Source organism: Musa acuminata, chromosome BXJ1-9 (genome assembly GCF_036884655.1).
Source record: "Musa acuminata AAA Group cultivar baxijiao chromosome BXJ1-9, Cavendish_Baxijiao_AAA, whole genome shotgun sequence".
Classification (NCBI taxonomy): Eukaryota; Viridiplantae; Streptophyta; class Magnoliopsida; order Zingiberales; family Musaceae; genus Musa; species Musa acuminata.
Window position 1 is genome coordinate 8,856,633 of NC_088335.1, and position 22,536 is coordinate 8,879,168.

General features: G+C 41.7%; 5 protein-coding genes across 5 annotated transcripts; 2 read left to right on the forward strand and 3 right to left on the reverse strand.

Moving 5' to 3' along the window:
- Positions 1–466: 466 nt before the first annotated feature.
- Positions 467–2,082, forward strand: LOC135593030 (chorismate mutase 2-like). The gene is made up of 5 exons (XM_065082831.1): positions 467–809; positions 1,140–1,226; positions 1,311–1,454; positions 1,533–1,625; positions 1,712–2,082. The coding sequence occupies exons 1-5, from the start codon at positions 513–515 to the stop codon at positions 1,952–1,954; spliced, it is 864 nt and encodes a 287-aa protein (XP_064938903.1). The 5' UTR covers positions 467–512; the 3' UTR covers positions 1,955–2,082.
- On the reverse strand, positions 1,022–5,726 carry LOC135593032 (uncharacterized). The gene is made up of 7 exons (XM_065082832.1): positions 5,566–5,726; positions 5,292–5,351; positions 4,759–4,807; positions 4,237–4,295; positions 3,986–4,143; positions 1,934–2,592; positions 1,022–1,448 (listed from the first exon to the last, which is right to left on the reverse strand). Exons 1-6 carry the CDS (start codon positions 5,635–5,637, stop codon positions 2,532–2,534), a joined length of 459 nt encoding a protein of 152 aa, XP_064938904.1. The 5' UTR covers positions 5,638–5,726; the 3' UTR covers positions 1,022–1,448; positions 1,934–2,531.
- Positions 5,727–6,235: 509 nt separating this feature from the next.
- Positions 6,236–10,989, reverse strand: LOC135593033 (magnesium transporter MRS2-1-like). The gene is made up of 5 exons (XM_065082833.1): positions 10,239–10,989; positions 8,962–9,090; positions 8,550–8,882; positions 8,414–8,461; positions 6,236–6,678 (listed from the first exon to the last, which is right to left on the reverse strand). Exons 1-5 carry the CDS (start codon positions 10,779–10,781, stop codon positions 6,448–6,450), a joined length of 1,284 nt encoding a protein of 427 aa, XP_064938905.1. The 5' UTR covers positions 10,782–10,989; the 3' UTR covers positions 6,236–6,447.
- Positions 10,990–14,835: 3,846 nt separating this feature from the next.
- Positions 14,836–18,238, reverse strand: LOC135593034 (putative leucine-rich repeat receptor-like serine/threonine-protein kinase At2g24130). The gene is made up of 2 exons (XM_065082834.1): positions 15,549–18,238; positions 14,836–15,448 (listed from the first exon to the last, which is right to left on the reverse strand). Exons 1-2 carry the CDS (start codon positions 18,082–18,084, stop codon positions 15,000–15,002), a joined length of 2,985 nt encoding a protein of 994 aa, XP_064938906.1. The 5' UTR covers positions 18,085–18,238; the 3' UTR covers positions 14,836–14,999.
- Positions 18,239–18,446: 208 nt separating this feature from the next.
- LOC135593035 (uncharacterized) lies at positions 18,447–20,991 on the forward strand. Its single transcript, XM_065082835.1, has 5 exons — positions 18,447–18,895; positions 18,968–19,063; positions 19,579–19,704; positions 20,504–20,543; positions 20,631–20,991. The coding sequence occupies exons 1-5, from the start codon at positions 18,743–18,745 to the stop codon at positions 20,696–20,698; spliced, it is 483 nt and encodes a 160-aa protein (XP_064938907.1). The 5' UTR covers positions 18,447–18,742; the 3' UTR covers positions 20,699–20,991.
- The last annotated feature ends 1,545 nt before the right edge of the window (positions 20,992–22,536 follow it).

Genomic DNA, 22,536 nt, shown 5'->3' on the forward strand with positions numbered 1-22,536 from the left:
CAATAAATCAAAAGAAATTTAGGATTGCATCGGAGTGGAAGGTTTTATGTTCAAATCTTATGCACGTCACTCATTTAAAGAAAATTATTCTTTCCAATTAATTCAAGTTACCCAAACAGCCTATGGCGAGTCAAAGTTCAGCAACCAACAACAGATGAATGGAGGGATGAGAGAATAGTACTCAACTGTTGCTCGACTCGAAACCCCAAATAATCATAGAGTACGTGAACTTCTCCATGAAATCAATTATTTATGTCCTCGATAAATGTATATAAAAGTCAATCGAAACTTAGATGTACAAATATGAAAAGTAATATATTGGTCATCTCGCCCTCTTTATAGATTCGACCACAAACTTTGACAAATTTCGTTGACTTTACCAAAAGTCAAAGCCGAAGCATTCACGAACTCGGCCAAGCGAAGTCATTGTTCTCGGCCGGCCGGGGGAACCGTTTATATGAACGCTTGGTCTTTGCACCCTCTCTTTCTCTCTCTCTGCTTCTAACTCCTCCATGGCATCTCGACTTGTCTTCTCCGTGTGCTGGTTCGTCCTCCTCCTCCTCCTCCTCCTCTCTTCTGTCTGTGGGGGTAGACGCCTCCGAGGAGAGTCGACGGCGCTCACGCTCGAATCGGTGAGGAAGTTCTTGACGAGAGAGGAGGATAGCATAGTGTTCAGCCTCATCGAGAGGGCCAAGTATCCATGCAACGCCCCTGCTTATGATCCTTCTTACTTGGGTCGGGCCACCAAATTCCATGCCCTGTCCCTCGTCGACCTCTTCGTCAGAGAGACGGAGGCAGTGCAGGCCAAGGTTTGACTGTTGCATTCATCTCCTTTCTCATGCTTTGCTCCTCTAAGTTTTCTCTTAGGAGTTGACTTCCTTCCTGCGGAGACTCATCTCCATCCATCCACTCAAATCCTTTCCTACCGATAACCAATTTAAAAATAATTATCATAATATTAGGAGTTTGAATTTTATATATTATTTCTCTGTTTCGCTCGGATTGATATTTGCTGTCAGTGTCGAAGTTAATGTGTGCATTTAAAGCACGATATTTACTGATCTTAACTTTTGTTCGTTTCTGATTCCAAATATTTGCTACGTTACAACGTGAATGACTTGCAAATCAATGTTCTATAGGCTGGAAGATATCAAAACCCTGTGGAGATCCCCTTTTTCCCAAAGCATATGACGTTGCCATCAGTGCCTCCTTACGACTTCCCAAACGTAAGTAATCTTCCTCATCTCTCTGCAAGTGTCAGTCCACACAGTTCTCATCCGTGACTCTAATTGTGCGCGCACCCACCGCAGGAATTGCATGCTGCTGCTGCATCTGTCAATGTCAGCAACACCATATGGCGTAAGTACTTCGATGAATGGCTTCCACAAATCACTTCGCAAGGGGACGATGGCAACTACGCACCGACAGCAGCTGCAGATCTCGTGTGCCTGCAGGTAAGAACGAACGTGAATTGCTGCGCTTACAGGAAATGAGAAAAGGAAGCTAATTTGGGTACTATTTGGCTATGTCAGGCTCTGTCAAGAAGAATCCATTACGGGAGGTATGTGGCAGAAGCGAAGTACAGAGAAGCCCCACAAGATTACAACACTGCAATTAGAGCTAAGGTCAAAATGTCCCACCTATTTAGTCGTCTATAGGTTTGTGTAGATCGATACACTAGAATATATGACGCTTGCTGTTCTTCGTGCAGGACAGGGATGCCTTGATGAAGTTGCTGACCTTTGAAAGCCAAGAAGATGCAGTGAAGAGAAGGGTGGAGGAGAAAGCCAAGGTGTTCGGGCAAGATGTAACCTTGGGGAAAAGGGTGGACGACAGCAGCAACGCCACCAATTATAAGGTCGATCCAATTGTGGTTTATAGACTCTACGGCGACTGGGTTATTCCTATGACAAAGATGGTTCAGGTGGAATACCTCCTCCGTCGCCTTGATTGATGCGTGCGGTGGATTCCATCTCATGCTTTGTTGGATTTGGATGCAAGCGAAAGATACTTGCTCCGGTGAGGCTCCTCCGGCGGTTGATTTGTTCTGTCGTGCATCCCTTTCACAGCTCCATTTGTTCCTGAAGAACAGCAAGCTCTTTTAGTAATTTTCTTTACAAAGACACAGACAACTATTATGAATAAAAAGTGCATCGATCCAATTCAGATCGCGAGTCGGTATAGCTTCAATCAAATTTGATCAGAAGCAAGCTCTTTTCTTATCTTTTGCTTCAATCAAACAAGCATAACAACCTCAAGGCATAGCTTAAGATCCAATAAGATTCGATCGGATTGATCCATCATGTCATAGTGTATCTAATGAAGGGCAGAATACCTACATTTTCGTGTTTAAATGACAGTAGCAAGATTTAGCAACATGGTAGCTTCTCAAAACTAATAGAAATAATTCAACAAGAAATACTGATCGACGGCGCAGTTCTATAAGATGGTATTAGAGGTTTTCGATACCAAAAGGAAAATACAAAAATACCAACAAACATCTGGCCCGAGTGTTAGGCGCGCCATTGGTATCAGATGAATATAACTAGCTCGTCATCACAAGAGGACAACCACAGGATCCGAAAATGGCATCTGCAAAAGTACCACCCCAATTTTCAGAAAGTAATACAAAATTCCAAAGACTTCAATTCACTATGCTCAGATGCAGAAAATGAGGACAATGAGTGTGTTTGGTATGAATCGATTATATTATTATCTTCTCAATCTACACGAACTATACAAAACCTGCAGGCTTTGCTACACTGTAACAAGATGCAAAAGAAAAGAACGATGGATGTACTCAAGCATGAACTTTCAAATTGCATGCCCTTTTGCTCTAAATACTAAGGTTCTGTTAATTGATCGGACTATCACATGTAGTAAGCTGCATTTTGGGCCATGACCCCAAGCCATTCAATTAGCAAGAGAAGAGTGCAAAAGGAAAAGAAAAAAAAAAAAGTCAAAGCGAACTGATGGCATGCTTTTATTAAAAGATTCTGTTTGAAGATCAACAACTTTAATGATCCACTCTCGTGAAGTGAAATCTAAAAATCTCGGACATGATTGCTAAAATCATGGTTCTGTTGAATAGACATGTTGCTTGCTTGCTGCCAACATATCTAAGGGCACAGCTCATTAGTACCTCAAATAATTCGATGGCATTGGGAAAAGTACCCTTGTAAGCGCAATGGAGGGGCTTCTGTATAGCTAAGTACACTAACATAACCATGAACAAGTAAATTCTGCAGTCACATCAAAACAAGCACGTGACCGCCCATGTACGAAGTCATGCAAGAACACTTGCCATAGGATCTCTACAATAACGGTGACAAGTACTTAAATCCATGATCACAGGTCGTACATACACCTAAGACATAATCTTTCTTGATATACTTTATGCCTAACATCCTACAACATAATGTATTTGAAGAGTGTTAAACCTTCCATCTAACAACTGAAGTTGAGCCCAAATGATAAAACAAAACGGTCCTTCAGCTTGGTGGAATAAATCCAATTCAGGCATAAAAACTTGAACAAAATGGATTACAGACGTGCACTCAAGCAACTCAATTTGATATGCATACAAGTTATCTTGAAACCCTATTTCCATTCTCAAAATGGTCTGTTGTGTTTTGAAATCAAGCGTACTGGTCACAAGATGCAACTGATGTCACGGATGCTAAATAGCTAGATTTGTTTGCCTGGGACATGAACGACTTATGACTCATATAATATGTAGTCAAACAAACATAGAAAGCAAGTGTACCGGTCACGAGATGCCAATGGTCATGGATGCTAAATAGATAGATATTTTTCCTAGAACATGGACGACAAATGACTCATGCAATGTGCTGTTTAACAAACATAGAAAGCTGACCTTGAAAGTTTCTCATTGTGATGACCTTCAAGAACTCAAGAAAATGATCAGAAAATAATTTCAAACATTCAAGCATAAAGGTGAAAAAGATCAAGGAAAAAGACCTACCCCAAACTTCCAGGACCATGCCATGGTCGAGGTGCCACGGTTATATTCATCAATGCACCCTGCCTGACTATTACTAAAGGTATTGGATTGCCCTGATTGGACTGCGCTTCGGCCACGAGCCTTGATTGCAAGTTATCACCATTCTCAACATTCCCAAACTACACAAATTCATCGATGAGCAGCAGACCATCTTCTGCAGCAGGTGAGTCATCAGCAATTTCATCAATAATAGCAAAAGGTATGCTCAATACCGCTTCCTCTATTGTCGAAGAATCTTGAGATGTATTTTCAGACAGAGAAACTGACATATCTGCGAGTAAGCCAAAAGTTCTAGTTACAGGATTCAGACTTGAACCTCTAATTACAGTACTTTCTTATTTTAGTCACATACTTTGACAACAACTGGATTAACGGATATGTCAGATAAGTGAGAGTCTAAAAAAATCATATGGGAGCTTATGGTCCTAAATTAAGTCTCTCTTTCCCGCTGGCAAGTTTTCAGAGTTCATAATAAGCACCTACATGAAGTAGTTGCTGTGGACTTCATGCACAGAGTTAAACAACTTAGACAAAGGTTCCAAACAAGCATTATATCTAGAAGCAACGTCAACCTAACATGTGTATATTAAGCATGATTATGCTTCAAAGTAATTTACCAAACGAATGACCATTATCAGATATGCAGCATCAATGTAAACCATGCCAACTTCCTTGTTCCTCTAACCTTAAGTACATGACTAAGCAGACAGCACTGTTTTATTTTAACCTCATACCTGAACTCTTTGGCGCCAACGAGCAACTTTCTGTGATTCCCTTGTGATCCTTTCGCAGCACTGCAGGACAGAAAATATGATTTAGCAGAAGATTACATCTACTCCTTTTTTTATGTATCCCAATAGAGAGCAATAACAAAGAAAGAACCACATCAGGCCTCTTAAGCATCTAATTTATCATATTTGTACTCCCTCATGTGGTTCAGAAAGTGTCAAATGATAGAGTACTTGGCCAGGTAACAGATCCCACTAACAGAATATATAAGATGGGTGCCATCAGACTGAACAAGTCAACTATAAATTGAACTAATGCTAACAAAGTGCAAACTGATAGTAACATGTGATGTTCTAAATTCAAATTCAGCTGCAACCAAAACATATAATTGAATCTTAGTCCACTAGATAACTCCATCAAAAAATCTCTACTACAGCAGCTGACAATACCCAGGAGAGTAGTAATTGCAATACTAACATAGTATCAGACCACCATGCATCCCTATAAATTACAAGCATAGAAGACATCACCAGCGTACCAGAGAGCCGATGACGTTGCGATCGAACAGCCGGAACTCGATATCTGCCCTAGGAAACCCCTATATCAACATCGAAGCTCAATTTTAGAAGGAACGAAGGGTTTCCACTAAATACTCCGAAAATCGATCAATCCGAAGACGTAGAGCATGAAAGCGATGGAGAGATCAAATTAGAAGGACGGAAGGGAATTCACTAAATAGAAGAAGAAAGGGATCCCGTTGGTGTCCTCCTCGATCGGTAACGGGCTTGGGATTTGGGGAGAGACATCGTCACCTCGGAGTCGACAAGGTTGCCGGAGAGCCCGGGGCCACCAGGGCCGCAGAGGGACTCGATGATAGCGTTCATCTCGCCTGCATGGCCGCCCGCATGTCCATCAGCGAGATCGTCTCCGCCTTCAGATTCGCCGCCACCATTCTTGCACCGGAATCGTCGGGTTGCTCATTATATATATATATATATATATAATATTTTTTGGTCACGTGCGACATGTGTGATGCCTCTTCCTGTGGAGGAGTATCGTTTGGAGCGTATCGGATTCGGATTCGAATCCGAAACTAAAACGTATCGAAGTGGACGCTTCGCCCGTCTCAGTCGAACTCGTCCCCTTCATCGTTGCAAGCGTAAGAGCTTGCGAAGTGTCTTCATCGGCTCTAATGTAGAGGAGAGATCGAAGTAGAGAGAGATGTTGAATTCCCTTCATCAGCCTGCGATGCTGAGTTCCCTTTCGATTGTATGTAAGAGAGGTCAGGTTTGTGTTTAGCTGACTTAGATAGATAGGCTAAGAACCAACAAGTCTGGTTAACTTATGTTGAGAGGATGAGGAAAGGATACCACATCTGGCTGATGAGCAAAGGTGGCTGATCTCAACATTGTAAGGATTGCATCATTGATAATTTTTCATACACACCATATGGCCCATCTGAAACACACTGTTGTGAGAGAATAATGCAACAGAAATTGCCATCAAATAAAACTATCCTTTGTTAACATAATAAAATATTATTCTGAAGCTTTTGCTTCTAGCAATATGCTAGAATTTCATATGAACTGTAAGCCAACAAAATAATGGGCTCTTACAGAATTTTGTATTACAATACTGCAGCAGGATGAAGATGAAGAGCCTTTTGGCATGTCAGATATACTCTGAATGACTACTTACAAGGGCATTAATCTTCTGTACTTGAAATACCACAGGAACAAACAAAAAATAACTAGGCCACATACTCCAGTAATCACAAGTACCCACTGGAATGCGGATGGTACATCAAATAAGGCGATCTCAAAGTTCATGCCAAAGATCCCTGCAACAACCCCAAATATGGCGACGACAAATGTTGCAGTAGTTAGTAGCAACTCAAACTGGATCAACTGATTCCGGACATCATCCTGAAAGAAGAAGTAATCCATGTCAAACGGAAGAGCAATATGACTCGTGTAAGGATTTTGCTAAATCAATTATTCAAAACAACAAATGCATATGAGGAACAGAACTGATGGCCTTTTTTTTGCATAAAATACTGCGATATGTATTCTTGATGCTGAAGCAGTGTAAGTGCAGCGGAAAAATTTATATGTCAAATACTAATGGATTTAGGATCACTTGAAGTTATAAAATTGATGTCCATTTCATGAATGATACAGTTTGATAACAAACTAGTGCCGTTAGTGATAGTAAAGAAAACAAAACCCGATAGATGGCCTGATGGTTCAATCCTTCACGACTCAGTATGTAATTTATTGTACAATTTTCCAAAGCAAAAAAAACATGATACAAACAGAAGAGTATCGACCATAGTATCACTACAATGCTACTTACAATTATCAGATGGAAAGAACAATGCAAGATACATGATAATTCTATGAAAATGCAAGCAGTGTCCGGCAAAAGTCTAGCAATATAACTCAACTTCATTTAACCTTAAGATATAGTACTAGTCCTCATAAAAAAATTTGAGGTTACCATTTTCACTAGAGATCTACAAAGTACAAACCTACCTGCAACCTCTCAGATGGCAGTTTGCTTGGCTAGCAAAGCAAAGGCTTTAACAAAAACTAGACAAAGAGCCTTATTCCAACTGAGCGCAGTGTAGAATAGTGTCTACCATATCTGAGTAGCAAAGTTTAAGCTTGAGGCACTCATTCAAAAACCATATCTGACCGTTCAATTATAAACTACCATTGTTCTTATCTTGTCTTATGTCTAATACAAAGCCACTTCCATAGTGGCTAAGAGTGTAATTTTTCAAACACGATACATATACTGATACTTCTTTCAAGGAGATGGGAATATCCTTCACCACTCGAGTGCAAACTGAAGTAAAGAAATTTTGGAGAAATAAATAAATTTTGATCAGCAGAATAAACAAAAAAATTTCTGTTGGAGTCAAATGGTTTGATGTCCTATAACAAAACAGCAGTTGCTGTTTTATATGCTCCGAAATTAGGGAAAGTTGAACTTGTCAAGTTACTATGCCGCTAAAAGTGCAAGATGTTTCCAGCGGATTTAAATTCCTGTTCCATAAGGCTACCTAGCTTGGTATAGCGACAACCTATATGTGAACATAAACTGCACTGGAGATTTTGCTGCATTTCAGTCATCACAGCTGGCATCCTTGTCAAGCAAGTCAAAGACTCTATCAACAATGTAGACCATTCAACATACATCCATCATTAGATAGCAAAAGTTCTTACATGAACTGGTGAAGACATAATATTATTCAAATATAAATGTACCATTAAACCATTCCATTACAGTATAAGCAGGTTAGGTAGCAAAGAAATTATTAGATCCATGTCATCATGTTTTTCGTCAGTCAGGATTTTAAAATACAAGTTAAAGAATATGGATGTAATTGTTCACCAAGTCTGCTCTAAATTGTACACCATATGATAATAAGTGATTTCAGTTTGGAAATAAGCTTCTTCTTTTTCATTTCCTCGTATTCGATGATAATGGATCAGTACTCATGCCCATTAACACTTACAAGCTCGTACTCTTTGTTAATATAATAATTATAGAACACTCTAGCAACAATTTCGATATAAATGTCTTTTACAAATGGATACAAGCAATTAATAACCTTGATTTAAAAAACATCAGGAAAGCAAGAGCAAAAAATACCAGCTGAATGTTAATGAAATCCTCTGTGTCATCAATATACTCCTTCAACTGCAAAAAAAAAAAGTGCAACAGACCAACTGTTCAGATTTTCAAATATATGATAACAGGATAGTTATGAAAATATTGCAGTGCTTACCGAAGTTAGCTTGTTCAGGGTGCTATCAATGACCACAAAGTAAGCTTCCAACAGCATTTCCAACTCTTCTATGTTCGATGTAGTGCTGCTGGAACTTTTCATACTGTCATGTCTGCTCCTGGCAAGACTTAAAGCCTTCTCGAGCCTTTTAGATTCAGGTGGTGAAGAAACAGGTGAAACTGGAGCAGAAACTGATACTCCACCAGCAGAATTGAACCCATGGAAAGATTGATCACCACAAAATGATGCTTCCATCCGCCTTTTTTTGTCTGTTAGATACATTTCAGCCATATCACCATCATCATCCATCAACTGCTCTATTTCATCTCTGACCTACAAAAGCTTGGCATATAATTAGCAAGTCTGAAAACAATGATAAATTTGTTAAGCAGCAAATAACGTGTTGGCATACCTTTTGAACTCTCCGAGTCAAAGCAAGAAGCCTGCTTTTTAAGCGACGGACACGTTCCAAGTTAGAAGTACTGATCTTCGATGTCAACTCATCCAATAAGGGGTACGCTTCAATTTCTAGTTCTGCAGCCTAAAAAATCATGTAGAGAACTTTGAGTTTTCTATAGCTAATTCCAGAAGTACTCATATATGCACCACCAATCAAATCACATTCATTAAGTACAAGTTCATTTGAGGAAACTTTGAGCCTTCACAAGTACTGTATGATCAGGAACAACCAACTATACGACAGAATCCTTGGCAGGAAAGAGTTGCACCAATATAGGACAAATAAGTAGCTCGACAAGAAGAATTCACCATACACCAAATATGAGTGAAAATCTTCTACGTCCTCATAGCATGGGGATAGTCATATAAAAGTAGTCAATCAACAAAAAAGCAAGTTAAATTTTTTAATCATGTCTTAAAGGAATGTCAAAAGTTGATTACCGAACCCATCTCAAGGTTATATTTGCTTACAAGATTGCTTGAGATAATCAACTCTTGCATTTTCAGATAAAGGTGCAGTTTTATTATTTGTAGCTTATTGGTAATAAATGCTTTTACTCAGAATCATAAGCAGCAGGTAGGAAAAAAAAAAGTAGATCAGTGAGAACCTCCAGCATTTAAGTCTGTGAGATTAGCCATATCTTTTCTTACTCAATATAACCATGTGATGGCTTATTACCAAAATGATCAAATCCTTTCTCCAGCATTAATGTTGTGAAGAACTGTGTATTGCTACTTGCCATTGAATTAATTTGCTTATCAGCAAGTATATCTATTTTTAGGTCTTGCATTGATGCCATCATTTACTTAATCCATCATCCACCAAACCCTTTAATTGCTTATACAATTGCCTGCAATGGTTATTGGAGAGGCCATTGTCTAACACCAATTTAATGTCATATCAAAGATAGCCAAAATCTTTACTCAAATGGCATCAATTCTACATCCAATTCCATTTCAATCTAAACATAAACGTTAGATTTTTCTCTATTTATCCACGGATAATCAACTAAAACATACTCAAGATCCTAATTTTGACATCAGTTTCCAACAGTAGTTAGTTTCATATCACTCACACCACTATGTATAAATGGTGAAACAATGAAAGCAAGAAATTAAATTGAAGTTTCAGGAATTAACACCATATTATTGCGTAAAAGACCTGGAATTGAATCCAAATCAGACTAGAAGAGATCGCGAGAATAGACGAGGAGAAAGAACAGATCGCACCTGTGCGTCGAGGAAAGTGCAGGCGGCCTCGAGGGCGACCTCGAGGGCACGGAATTCGAACGGCAGGTCATCGGGCGACGGCTCACCACCAGCGAGCACGTCCCCCGAGCCGGCCGCGAGGCGGCGCTGCAGCTCGATCACATATTGCAGGACGTAGCTGTCGAGGGAGTTGAGGAGAAGCACCTCGTCGGCGGTGATGATGCACCGGATCTGCTCGAGGTTGACGACGATCGCCCGCTCCCGGCCGAGGATGGTGGAGGGGTAGACGAAAAGGGGATCGAGGAGGCGGAGGTCGCGCGCGGGGAGGTCGCACCGCCGCATCATGGTGAACTTGTCCACCTCGATGACTTGCGACGCGGCCGTGGCGGCGTCGACGCGGATCCAGGAGCGGAGGCTCTGCCCCCGCTTCTTGAGCCCGGAGAAGTCGACGCCCTGGAAGAGGGGGCGGCGGCCGGTGGTGGACTCGCGGGCCGCCGCGACAGCCACGGCGGAGGTGGAGGTGGAGGGCTTCCGGGGGAGGAGCCGCTCTCGGAGCTCCGCCATGGGGGAAGCGGCGGAAGGAATACGAAGTAGGGACGGCGGAGCGGGGAGGAAGAAGGGAAGCGGAAGCCTATCGTCTTCGTTATCTTATCTACCTATTGATCTACCGAACCATCGGTCTATTGATGGCATCAGAGGCAGTCGCCGTCTCCTCCTCGAACTCGAAGGCGAGATGGATTGCGAGGAGATGCGGGTAGGCGAAGGATCGCACGACTCCGCAAACTTCCAACGGGTTCGAGACCTTTTGCCCACTCATTGTCTGGGGCCCGGTGGGGCACGGAGGAAGACGTTGGCTCAGCCGTCTAGGCAGAAGCACCATTCAGGGTCTACCGTCCTGACACGGTTGACGGGTGGGGCCCTTAGCACGAGATCACTGTGTTGTGGTAAGCGGAATTCCGTGAATCCTGTGCGAGATCACACGGCTGAGCCCGAACAATAAAGGCGGAGTGGTGCGAAACACAGGACCAAAGCATACGCAAGGGTAGATTCATGCTGGATGTGTGTATATATTCGCATCAATGAGCTCATCAAAATGTCCGAGTAGTACGAATCCAATCCATTAATGTTTGGGCTCCCATCGACTCTCTTTTTCATAAATAATTAATCTCCCAAAAAATCATTTAAAGAATATTTTTATAAATATATCTGAGGTTATTTTTTAATAAAAATACCACATATAATATTTTTCGAAAATAAGTAATATATACCATTTAAAATTAAATATAGTATATACACATATAATAAGATTAATTTTGATCATCGATTTGAAATTAATTCAACCTGTCTTATTTTTTTAAGCATTTGATTTCTCGATTGTGTTGGGGGATTATTTATAGTATTAACATATGTTAGATGTTTTATTGCTTGTGTTATAGATGGATATATTAGATACAATGATATGTTTTTTTATGCTTATGACATATTTTGGACTATGTCAAATATTTCCTTTTTTCTTTTTGTTATTAGGTGGATATCATGGATATTAGGATTATAAGGAGGGGAGGAGGGCAAATTAATATTTTTGAAAAGTTAAAATGATATGAAAATTCATTCGATCAAACTCCTATAGGAAATATGTTTAACTTGGAATGAATAAAAATAGTGAGTAACTAAATAAGTAAACAATAAGAATCAAAAGCACAAAGGAAATGCACACCATATTTATGGTGGTTCAGTTATCACGACATACGTCTACTCCTAATTTCTCGGCCGTCGAGGTTATCGGATTTCATTAGTGATATTCTTTCAATGAGCGAAGATCATCCAATCTTATTACAATTTTTTTTTCTTTTCACAAGTTTAAGAGAGAACATTTACAACTCTCTTTTACAAGTGATCATCACACCTCCCTTAGAATGACTTAGAAGTTAGTGGAGGAAGAAACTTAAGACTTTCAATAGAATTTACACACTTAGAATTATAAGTTTTTCGTGCTCTTTTCTTGCTGCATTAAGCCAGATTGAGTGATATATTTATAAGCCTCAAATTATTTAAAAAATGGAGCCAAAAAATCCTATCCCTAGATTTTTGGGATACTAACAGTACTATCGCTAGTGTTGGGCAATACCATCACCTGTAGCATTGAGCACTAAAAGTACCACCACCAGTCTGGGTGGTACTACTGTCTGACAATCTAGAAGATTATGTACTGACGGTACTATCATTAGTATAAGTGATACCATCGTCAGTTTGGGCAATACCACTGCCTATAACACTAGTAGTACCATCGTCGAGTTTTTCGGAAATGTACACTCGATACTTTCTAGCTCATAGGCGATTTCACCACTTGAACCAACTTTAGGTTATTAAATTGACCTTTCATTAGACTCAATTCAAGCCCAATAATCCCCTAATTAAGTTGACATGGTTACATTGAAAACTAACTCAATTAGACTTATAAACTACTTCGATCAAGATACAAACGATTACAAACATGAATCATATAGTGTCCGACATGTCATTTGTTCATTTAGTGCTTCGTCCGAAACTTTGATGCATTGTCCTCTCATTCGGTATATTGTCCGATCCATCGGCATATTAACCTCCTACAATATACGATCTTCTTGGCATAATGTTTGATCCTTCTAGCTCGGTGCCTGAACTCATGGCACGAGATCCATTTTCTAGTATGTCAATCAATCCTCTAGTCCGATATCTAATTTTTTGATATGATACTCTCCGACCATATTTGATTCTCCTACTTCAATCGATTTATCTTTCTATAATTGAAGTTAGTCTCACGCCACTCAAATGCTCATTAAATCCACTCAAATGCTCATTAAATCATAACTTCATAAATTGATTTCATCAAAATTCAAGATTTAATAATGGATACTTTAGAACACATTGATTATTTTATTTTATTTTTTATCTTAGAAGAGCATAGTGGATGTAAAGAAAGTAAACAAAGTGGTTTGCAGTTAAAGTAAATTATACAAAAGAAAAAGCAAACCATATTTTTATAGTGGTTCAGTCGTCATGATCTATATCCACTCCACCGATTCCTCTTCCGTCAAGGCTACCGACATCCACTATTGGTCTTCCTTCTATAGACGAAGACCAATTATCTTTTATAACTCGATTCTCCTTTTACCGGGTTAAGGAGATAACCCTTACACCCCCACTTACTCCTCTCTCAAACAATTCTAACACTTAGAACTTTTGAGAGGAGTTCATATAAGACTGCAATAGCATTTCTTTCTATTTTTACTCTCAATTCTTGTGTCTCTTAACCAGAGATGAGAGGGGTATTTATAGGCTTCAAGTTGATTCAAACTTGGAGCCTAAAAACATCTCATCCCGGGTCTCCTAGGTACGGGCGGTACCACCGCCAATGTCAGTCTGACATTAACACTGCACTAGGACGCCCAGATCGGTGAAACCATCGCCTGACATAGTCTCGAAGACTATGCCATGACGGTACCACCTATTGGGTCACTGTTTGGGCCTTTCATTGGGCTCAACACAGTCCTTACATGGGCCCAACTGACCCCTAATTGTGTTGGCTCAATTTCAATCCCAATTATGTGTTAACTATAAATTTTAAGACATTTACTAAGCTAAACAAGTTTGTAAGTCTAGTTTCTTCCGACGAGCTTCTGACGATCTTCCGACGAACTTCTGATGATCTCTCGGCAATGTTCTAGTGGACTCTCGGTAAGCTCCTGGACTTCACGATGATCTTCTTAGCGAGTTCTGACGAACTTCTTTGGCAAGCTCCTGGACTTCTCGATTGGTTCCTGCAGAACTTTCGACGAACTCTCGAACGCCCAACAAAATCTCGTTCTCAACTTCGGGACTTCATTTTGCTTTATGCCTTGCTATCGCGGTTATTCCTGCATACGTAAAACACACTTCGATCTAGATAATTATTACTAAGCATGAATCATATTATCCGGTATGTCATTGGTCCATCGACGCTTTGTCCGATTCTTCGGCGCATCGTCCTCTCTTGTGGCCTATTGCCCAATCGATTAGTTGACTTCTGTAACTCTGATATCCTTGGCGCAATCTCTGCTCTTTTTGGCCCGATGCCCGAATCTATGGCCCGAAGCATTCTATCGATATGTCGACCGATCCTCTAGCACGACAACTAATTTTTTGACATATTTTTCTCCGGCCCAACATGATTCTTCCTACTTTAATCGTCTCTCCCTGATCGAAGCATCCTGCGTCATTCAAAACGCAGATTAAACCTTAAATACTTATCAATTAGTTTTATCATCAAAATTCGAGATTCAACAAATATGATGAAAAGAACAATTAGTGTGCATAATATTTTTATATACTTTTGTTGTTAATATTAATAAAAAAATAATTATATGATGAAAAAAGATCTCATACCAAGATATCTAATATATATATATATATACACATAACTCTAATATTTAAATTATTTTTTTCTCATTTTCGATGCCTAATTAAATTAGGAGTTGTTACATTATGTCAATATAATAAAAAAAATAATAGGAAATTTTCAGGATTTTTTCTTATATAATTATCATTCACTGAGTCCATTCTCGCTTTATATGACTCAATGTTAGGAAAAGCAAGAGAATAAATAAGAAACGATGCAATTTTCTCTCAATTTTAACTGATAAAGCTCAATTGACAAGCAAAGCTATAAACTTCTCCACGTTTGGTTGCTTTCTTGTTCTACTTGAAATGCCAAGAAGGACAAAGTAGAAGAAGATGCAGAGCAGCAGTAGCAGCACTGAGATGCTACCAGTCATCCGCTGTGATGCTGGAGGAGGACATCTCGATGCTGGACGACGCTATTATCCCACGGGACGACGTGAACGTCACGGTCGTGTCGCCTCCAAGGTACCGTTTCAGCCTGTCTAAGTCGTCGGCGGCGTCGAGCATGGTCGGCCGCCCGGCGGGGCTCTCGTGGGAGCAGACGAGGCCCAGTTCCAGCAGCTCCATGATCGCCACCTCCCACACGTTCCTCACCTCCAGCCTCTGGTCGCACGCCTCCCTCATCAGACCCGAGTCGATGACGTCCTCCGGTCGACTGCGGTAATGCCTCTTTACCCACCGCTGCAAGCTCAGACCGTCCTCGCTGCCGAACATGCCGTCGGTAGGCCTCTTCCCGGTGACCGTCTCCAGCACCAGAATCCCGAAGCTGTAGACATCTCCCTTCGTCGACGTGCTCCCGCCGTATCCGTACTCTGTTCGAGCTCAGAAGCAAGACGACGAACGAAAGATTACATCTTGAAGATTTAGTGTCTTAGATACGTACCAACACTTGAAAGCAATGGGAAGCGGCACCTGGAGCGACATATCCGATCGATCCACAGAGAATATTGGCCGTCGAGTTGGACGTCGATGCGTATGCCGTGTTTCCTTCTCCCACTGTCATGACCAGCCTCGCAATGCCGAAATCGGATACCAGGGCGGTCATGTCGTCGTTGAGGAGGATGTTGCTGGGCTTCAGATCACAGTGGATGACCTTTACCGGTGAATGGTGGTGCAGATAAGCTAAGCCCTCAGCAATGTCGCTGCAGATGTTCACACGCTCCAGTAAGCTCAGCTGCGGGGAGTCTGGTTTCTCTGTTTCCGGGTAGAGATGGCTCTCCAGGCTGCCATTGGCCATGAAGGGAAGCACCAGGGCTTTGAAATCTGGAAGACTACAAGCTGTTATGATCCTCATCAGGTTCCTGTGCCTAATGTTCTTGAGGACCTGGCATTCCCTCTTGAAGCTTCTGGTGGAGTTCCCAGATTGCAGCTGCAGAACTTTGATTGCAACTAAGCTACCATCACCGAGCACTCCTTTGTAGACATGTCCGAAGCTACCCGAGCCTATCAATCGGCTTGTCTCGAACCCCGCGGTGGCCTCAGCGAGATCTTTGTAAGTTATTCTTGGGAAATTTGATGAAAGGTTCAGAGAAAGATTCCCTGCTGAATCCCCGTCCTCTCTTCTGCTCATCAGTTTTCTGACGACCATGTAACCTGTGGCACACATGACTGTTACCAGGAAAGCTGATACAGCCACGATGCTGACGAGCAGTACGAGGGCCTTGTGCGAATGGATCGAGCGTCTGTTCTTGCGATGGCAGCTGGGAATTCCAGGCAGCGAACCGCACAAATGATTCCCTTCGATCCATTGCGGTGCCAAGGAGTTGAAGACGCCGGCTTGCGGCAGCGGCCCAGTGAAGTTGTTGAAGGAGATGTCGAGTAGCCTGAGGCTGCTGCAGTGCTGAAGAGAAGCTGGAATCTCCCCTGAGAGGCCATTAAAGGACAGGTCCAGCGACTGTATGTTCAGTAGGCTGCCCATTGAGTTCGGGATTGGTCCTTGAAGATGATTGCGAGAAAGATTCACCAGCTCGACTACTTCGCAGCTTCCCAGGCTTGGAGGAATGAAGCCACTGAGTTCGTTCGACGACAGATCGATTTCCCTAACCTTGTCCATTTTGCTCAGCTCCGTGGGAAGCTCCCCCTGTAATAGGTTGTGTGACAGATTGAAATATATGGCCATGGAGCTCAAGCCTGCAACGTCAGCTGGTATAGTCCCTGTGAGTCTGTTATAGGACAGGTCTAAGAGTTCCAGTTTCGTGCTTCCCAGGCTGGAAGGTATCGATCCCGACAGCAAGTTTTCACTAAGGATGAGTCTCCTCAGTTGAGTTAGATCTGCTAAGGCTATTGGAATGGAGCCTGAAAGCTTGTTTCCCGATAAGTCTAACAGCCCTATCTGACTTGGATCATTAGGAGGAGTTGGGATCTCTCCGGAGAGGGAGTTGCCAGACAACCAAAGCCTTTGTAGATTGGGCAGAAGAAACAATTCCAAGGGAATGTTTCCATGCAAGAGATTGATCGACAGATCCAGCCAAGTCAATTCGGAAAGGTTAGATATCTCTGATGGGATAATCCCCTGAATGAGATTGTCTCGGAGATCGATCTCCGAGAGATTAGCACTCAGATGGCCAATAGTTGAAGGCAATTCACCTCCCAGGTTGTTCCCCGCCAGCTCAAGCTCCTCCAGATGAGTCAGATTCGCAATGGCATTGAAGAAGGGAAGGAGATTGGAATTCTGACCGTCACCGGAGAAATTGTTGTAGGAGAGGTGAAGTATCATCAGAGAAGACAGCTTCACCAAAGTCTCCGAGGGTAATATGCCACCCAAGGAATTGTTCTCGACATCGATCTCCGCCAGAGCTGTGGAGTTAGATAGAGAGCGAGGGATGCCACCCATGAGCTGGTTTGAGTAGAGCAGGAGGTTCTGCAGACGAGGAAGGTGGTTTCCCAGCTGTGGAGGGATGAAACCAGTGAACAGATTAGTGGAAAGGTCGACGTAGCTCAACCGTGAGCAATTGTACAGGAGAGCAACAGGGAGGTCGCCATGTAGCTGGTTGCTGCCGAGGTCGACATAGCGAAGCTTCGCAAGCATGCCGAAGCTCTCAGGGACGGTGCCTCGTATGTTGTTGCCTCTTAAACCGAGCAGCTGAAGATTAGATAAAGATCCAAGCTCAGCAGGAATGGATCCTTGGAGCGAGTTCTCCGACAGTTCAAGCAGGGTAAGGCGAGAAAGATTGGACAGGAATGGTGAGACTGCTCCTGCCAAAGATTTGCCTTTGAGATCAATATTGACCACTCGTGCAGGATTCATGCCACAAACCACGCCACTCCACCCGCAAACATTAGTCTTCTCGCTCCAGCTGCCAAGAGCGTTCTCTGGATCGACAACTATGCCTTTCTTGAACTCTAGAAGTGCGGATCGGTCGATTCTGATGGTGCCATTCTGACGGAAGGGGTGAACAGGAGAAAGGAAGAAGAGAGAAAGAAGGGTGGGGAAGACAATGCAGTCCATTTTGTCACATATCTGCAGCCATGACTCGTTGTACTTCTTATGCGATGATGCTGCATGCGGAACTCCACAGTGAGTGCGATGAGGAGGTGGCAGGAATCGACTGCTCCATTGATCTTAGTGGACATCAAAAGTTGGCCTCGAGGAAGCTTTCGGATCTGCGAGGGTGGAATGTCGATATGAGGTACAGGAAGTGGAATCTGGATGCGGTGTGCGCTTGTGATTGGACAAGAAAGAAGACATGATGTGGATGTTTGCAGTTCCTGATGAGCTGCTTGTTCCAGCGATTACCTTGAGAAACCTAATCATGTATTGTATCATCACACCGCCTGCTGCGGCTTCTCCACCATGGCCACCACCATCAACCGTGGCTCGCAGTGCAAGTGCTGCTGCGTTGACATGATGATGAGATTTCGAGGAAATGGTCCATCAAAAAGACAACCATCGAGTGCCAAAGTTCCTTCTTGTCTCCCACAATTGTGCGGTACCGAATGCTCGGTTTAGTTCTTTGTTTTGTATTTTTTTCGAATCTTAAGGAAACTGTTGATCTCGAATCCAACGGTCGCGAAAGCCGCGATGCTTGAAGCTTATTAAGCGGATTTGAGCGGCCAACAGCGACGCAGCATTCGAAATTGGGCGAGCGGCGGGAGAGGCGCGAGAGATGGCGGAACAGCGGCGGGGGAACCAGCAGCAGCGCCACCACCACCATCCGGCGGTGGACGACGTGATGAAGGTCTTGAGCAGGGCGAGCCGTGACCTCCTCCTCGTCCAGCGCCAGCTAGATCAGGAATTCCAGCGTTCCTACCCCGACGACGTGCGTGATCATAGGGTTTTATCTGGTCTTGTTGTCTGTTATTGTTCTGGCTCTGACCTCCTTGGCCTGCAGGTCAATCCCTGCAAGATTGTTGCTCGCATCAAGAAGATCCAGGAGGACTTGGTCTCGCTCAAGGAACTCTGCCGCGAGCTGCTCGCTGAGAAACAGGTTCTTCTTTCTCTTTCTTCCGCACGCAACAATTAGGGGGGGGCAGCGAAATGATCTAGTAGAAAGCGAAAGTTATCATCTTGGAGCATATGGTGTTACTTGTTCTTTGGGCTCTTTGGTTTGGTATAGATATGTCGGCGTACGAAGAGTGTTCGATAATATGCACCTGTTTGCAGCCTCGGTTAGAGTAGCACCAGAGATACAAATTGACTTCGTTTAAGACAAGGAAAAATCTAGCAAGTTATCTTTGCATAGGAAACCTGATTGATAAGTATACGATTCACATGAAACTACTGCATCCCTTATCACTACTAATCTGTCATGTTATCTCCATAGGATATCAGTGTACAATGTAAATGGTGATCATTTACCATATTTTGTAGCTCTATATGTTGCTGGGTCATCTGCTTCGTGCTTCTAAGTTGGCCTTTTGTCACGAAAATATTGATAAGACTCTGGCAACAAACTCCACTAAAATTGGGAATAAACTGTCTGCTCACCGTTTTCGTCTGCAGGATTTAATTGACAAAACAAGATCAGTTTTGGTTGGGCAAAGGCATTCATTGCAGATGTTATTGGCTTCTTCTGGTCTACCTTCAATGAGTGAATCTGATGACATGGCATACGCAAATTTGAACCAGGTGATGGATTCTCTGTTTTTGTTTATTCATTCTGATAAATTTTTGTGTGTTCATTCTCATATCCTGTTTTCATCTTTTAGTAAACTTTTCAGAGGTTCATCAAATATTTTCTGTTTAAGCATCATAATCTGTTCTTCATATTTTATGTGACTCTGTACAAGCAAGTTATAGGCAACCATTAATTGAACACTGTGAAATGCCCCTATACAGAATAGTATCAGATGAGGTTTGAGTCTTCAGAAAGGCAAATCGTGTTATGTAAGGCCTGTTAGACAGTTAACGCATATAATTGGTAGATCCAATGATTCCCCATTGTTGCTGAAGGTGTAAGCATACGACTATTTGCTTCTCCTTTGTGCTTAGTTTTTCAAGTGGCACTGGAAACTACCGTTTCATGTAGAATCTCTATCGATGCTAATTGTTTGATTGTATTACTATGTAATAATACTACAAAAAGGGTATCCAAACTTACTCATAGAAATTTCATCTCACTGCCCAATGGGATTACTGATCCATCGAGACTGGGTTAAATGATTTGCAGTGAAAAAGACAGGAATTGTTTGCAGTTGCAGCTTGTTGTAATCATCATGTTTGTTCTAGATTCGATTGCATTATAGTTATAAATGATCATGCTCTATGAGATTGTTGCACTTCTTAAGATTGAAGGCACTGTTGTTATGATTCCTCACCTATAAATTGAAGCTCTTCACCAACTTCACATTGCTCAATACCCTTAGGGATGATCAATCTAGTGGGCAAAGCAGTCTAACTCGTTTGCAATATACTTGCAATTGAACAGGTTATTGACGAATGGACAGCTCAAGTGAGAGCAAAGACTGGTAATAGCACCTGCACACTTCTCCATAACATAAAAATATGAGTAACTTTCTTGCAGAAAAGAAGACTGAGATGCTAGCTTATTTCAGGGGACGAGAAAGACATCGGTGAGGATATAAATCAGATGCTTTTCTCAGCATTAGTTCAGAACAACTAAGGTTAGAGTGAAGAGCAACAAGGAGATGAAAGCCCTTTGAGCTAATTTGCATAAGGTACGCATTGAATGATGTATACATACACTGATGAACTTTAGAATGCCATGTTGGCACCTGGTTGACTTGCTCTGTGTAGATCTTAGTTGCCTCTTCCACGACATTTGAACCTTTGTCATGCGCTAGTTCCTAATATAAATCCTCCCAAACCTATTCTCCTACTCCTGTAGGCCACCCATGTGTGATTATGTATCTTTTCTATCGATAATTGCAACATCTTCATGTTTGGATGCATTCATTGCAAATTTTCTCCTTTTCTAATTTATTTGGCTAATTATCTGTTTTATTGATCTTAACCAAAGCTTTTTAAGTTACTTTTGTGATAGCAGAGAAAGAAAACTGTTATGTCCTTCTTTTACGGGGAGGTGCTGTTATAATATCACGGACTTAGTTGTAATTGCCTAAGTTGCGCAGTACTCTTACGGCAAAATCATAGACTTAGTTGGCGTTGCCTAAATCGTGAAGTATCATTACGTCAACTTTTCAAACTTAACTGAGATTGTCTAAGTCATAAGACGTCTTTGCGATATATGAGTTCGTAAAAGGTTAGCTTAGTTGTAACCTCATACAGGTCTCGAAAGACCTGTAAAACAACAAGTTGATTAGTTTGAAAATGAGTGGTGAACAAGTCTCGATGTCTCGCGAAGAGGGAAGCTTTACAAATAATTCAGCGAGCAATTTAAGTGTACAAGGACTTTAGAAGATCGAACGAATAGTTATAAGTTTGTAAACAATTGTTTATCGGGTGTCAGGTGCGAATACAAGTTTCCGTCAAGTTAACGTGTAAATTAGTGAAGAGTATCTAACGTCTGAACTTGGAAAGTAAGTTCTCATCAAGTTAACATACGAACTTGAAAAAACTTTAAGACTTCTTCGACGTCGCAGATTTCAAAAAAATATTATTACTTTAGTTAAACTGGGATTATTTGTTTTTGATGCTGCAATTAAACTTGCAAATGATAACATGGATGCCACATTCAGATATAAAGAACTTTTGATTGAGAAAGTCCAGAAAGCCTTCTGTACCAAATAGATTAGCCTTCACTATGACTCATAATCATAAATTTTGCACAATGGAGGGAGAAGACTGTTTTTTGGCAGATTAGGATCGAAACTAATCTGAATCATTTGTCATGATGGATCTAATGAGATAATTAATCCATAAACCTAATACACTTAAACCATATGCTCAATATGATTAGGTCCAAAATAATGATTATATTCTCATCATCTAACCTTCCCAAATCAATTCAAAATGATCACAAACTGAGTTTGTGACATAAACAAAAATTTGTTTGATAGTTTCAGAAAATCCAATCACATAGTCCAAGGAGTGGCACCACCATCACCAGTGCTACCACCACAACCACAGAGGCATGTCATCCACAGTGGTGCTTGTGGCGTTCACAACACAGGAACTGTGAACCCTACAAGAAGACTGTTTCCCTGCGACCACCGGGCTCCCATGAAAGAGAAAGGAGAGAAGACAGAGTAGTAACTACAGAGAGAGCAGTTCTTTGGGTGTGCAGCTTTTGCTCTCCTTTTCCTTCCCTGTTAACACGTGTATGGGATGCAAGAAAGCAAGCAAGCAAGCACCCAATCACGAAGAAGATGATGTGCTCCACAACCAGAACACTCCCAAAGATTTGTGTGGGAAAGAAGAAATCTAGTGTCAATTTCATATAGAGTGAGAAAGTGATGGGGACAAAAGCAGTGGCTGAAACATGAGGGAGAGCAGAGACAGTGGAATCCTCTCACACCATTATTGAGCATAAGAAAAGAT

Coding starts and splice junctions, on each gene's coding strand:
- LOC135593032 (XM_065082832.1), bottom strand. CDS start 5,637: ATGAACGCTATCATCGAGTCCCTCTGCGGCCCTGGTGGCCCCGGGCTC. Junction 5,352..5,565: donor GCAACCTTGTCGACTCCGAG/GTGACGATGTCT, acceptor ATGTTGATATAG/GGGTTTCCTAGGGCAGATAT. Junction 4,144..4,236: donor CTTCGACAATAGAGGAAGCG/GTATTGAGCATA, acceptor GAATTTGTGTAG/TTTGGGAATGTTGAGAATGG.
- LOC135593035 (XM_065082835.1), top strand. CDS start 18,743: ATGGCGGAACAGCGGCGGGGGAACCAGCAGCAGCGCCACCACCACCAT. Junction 19,064..19,578: donor AGCTGCTCGCTGAGAAACAG/GTTCTTCTTTCT, acceptor TTTCGTCTGCAG/GATTTAATTGACAAAACAAG. Junction 19,705..20,503: donor CATACGCAAATTTGAACCAG/GTGATGGATTCT, acceptor GCAATTGAACAG/GTTATTGACGAATGGACAGC.
- LOC135593034 (XM_065082834.1), bottom strand. CDS start 18,084: ATGGACTGCATTGTCTTCCCCACCCTTCTTTCTCTCTTCTTCCTTTCT. Junction 15,449..15,548: donor GATCGGATATGTCGCTCCAG/GTGCCGCTTCCC, acceptor GAGCTCGAACAG/AGTACGGATACGGCGGGAGC.
- LOC135593033 (XM_065082833.1), bottom strand. CDS start 10,781: ATGGCGGAGCTCCGAGAGCGGCTCCTCCCCCGGAAGCCCTCCACCTCC. Junction 9,091..10,238: donor GCACTTTCCTCGACGCACAG/GTGCGATCTGTT, acceptor ATGATTTTTTAG/GCTGCAGAACTAGAAATTGA. Junction 8,883..8,961: donor TGACTCGGAGAGTTCAAAAG/GTATGCCAACAC, acceptor AAGCTTTTGTAG/GTCAGAGATGAAATAGAGCA.
- LOC135593030 (XM_065082831.1), top strand. CDS start 513: ATGGCATCTCGACTTGTCTTCTCCGTGTGCTGGTTCGTCCTCCTCCTC. Junction 810..1,139: donor CGGAGGCAGTGCAGGCCAAG/GTTTGACTGTTG, acceptor AATGTTCTATAG/GCTGGAAGATATCAAAACCC. Junction 1,626..1,711: donor ACACTGCAATTAGAGCTAAG/GTCAAAATGTCC, acceptor TTCTTCGTGCAG/GACAGGGATGCCTTGATGAA.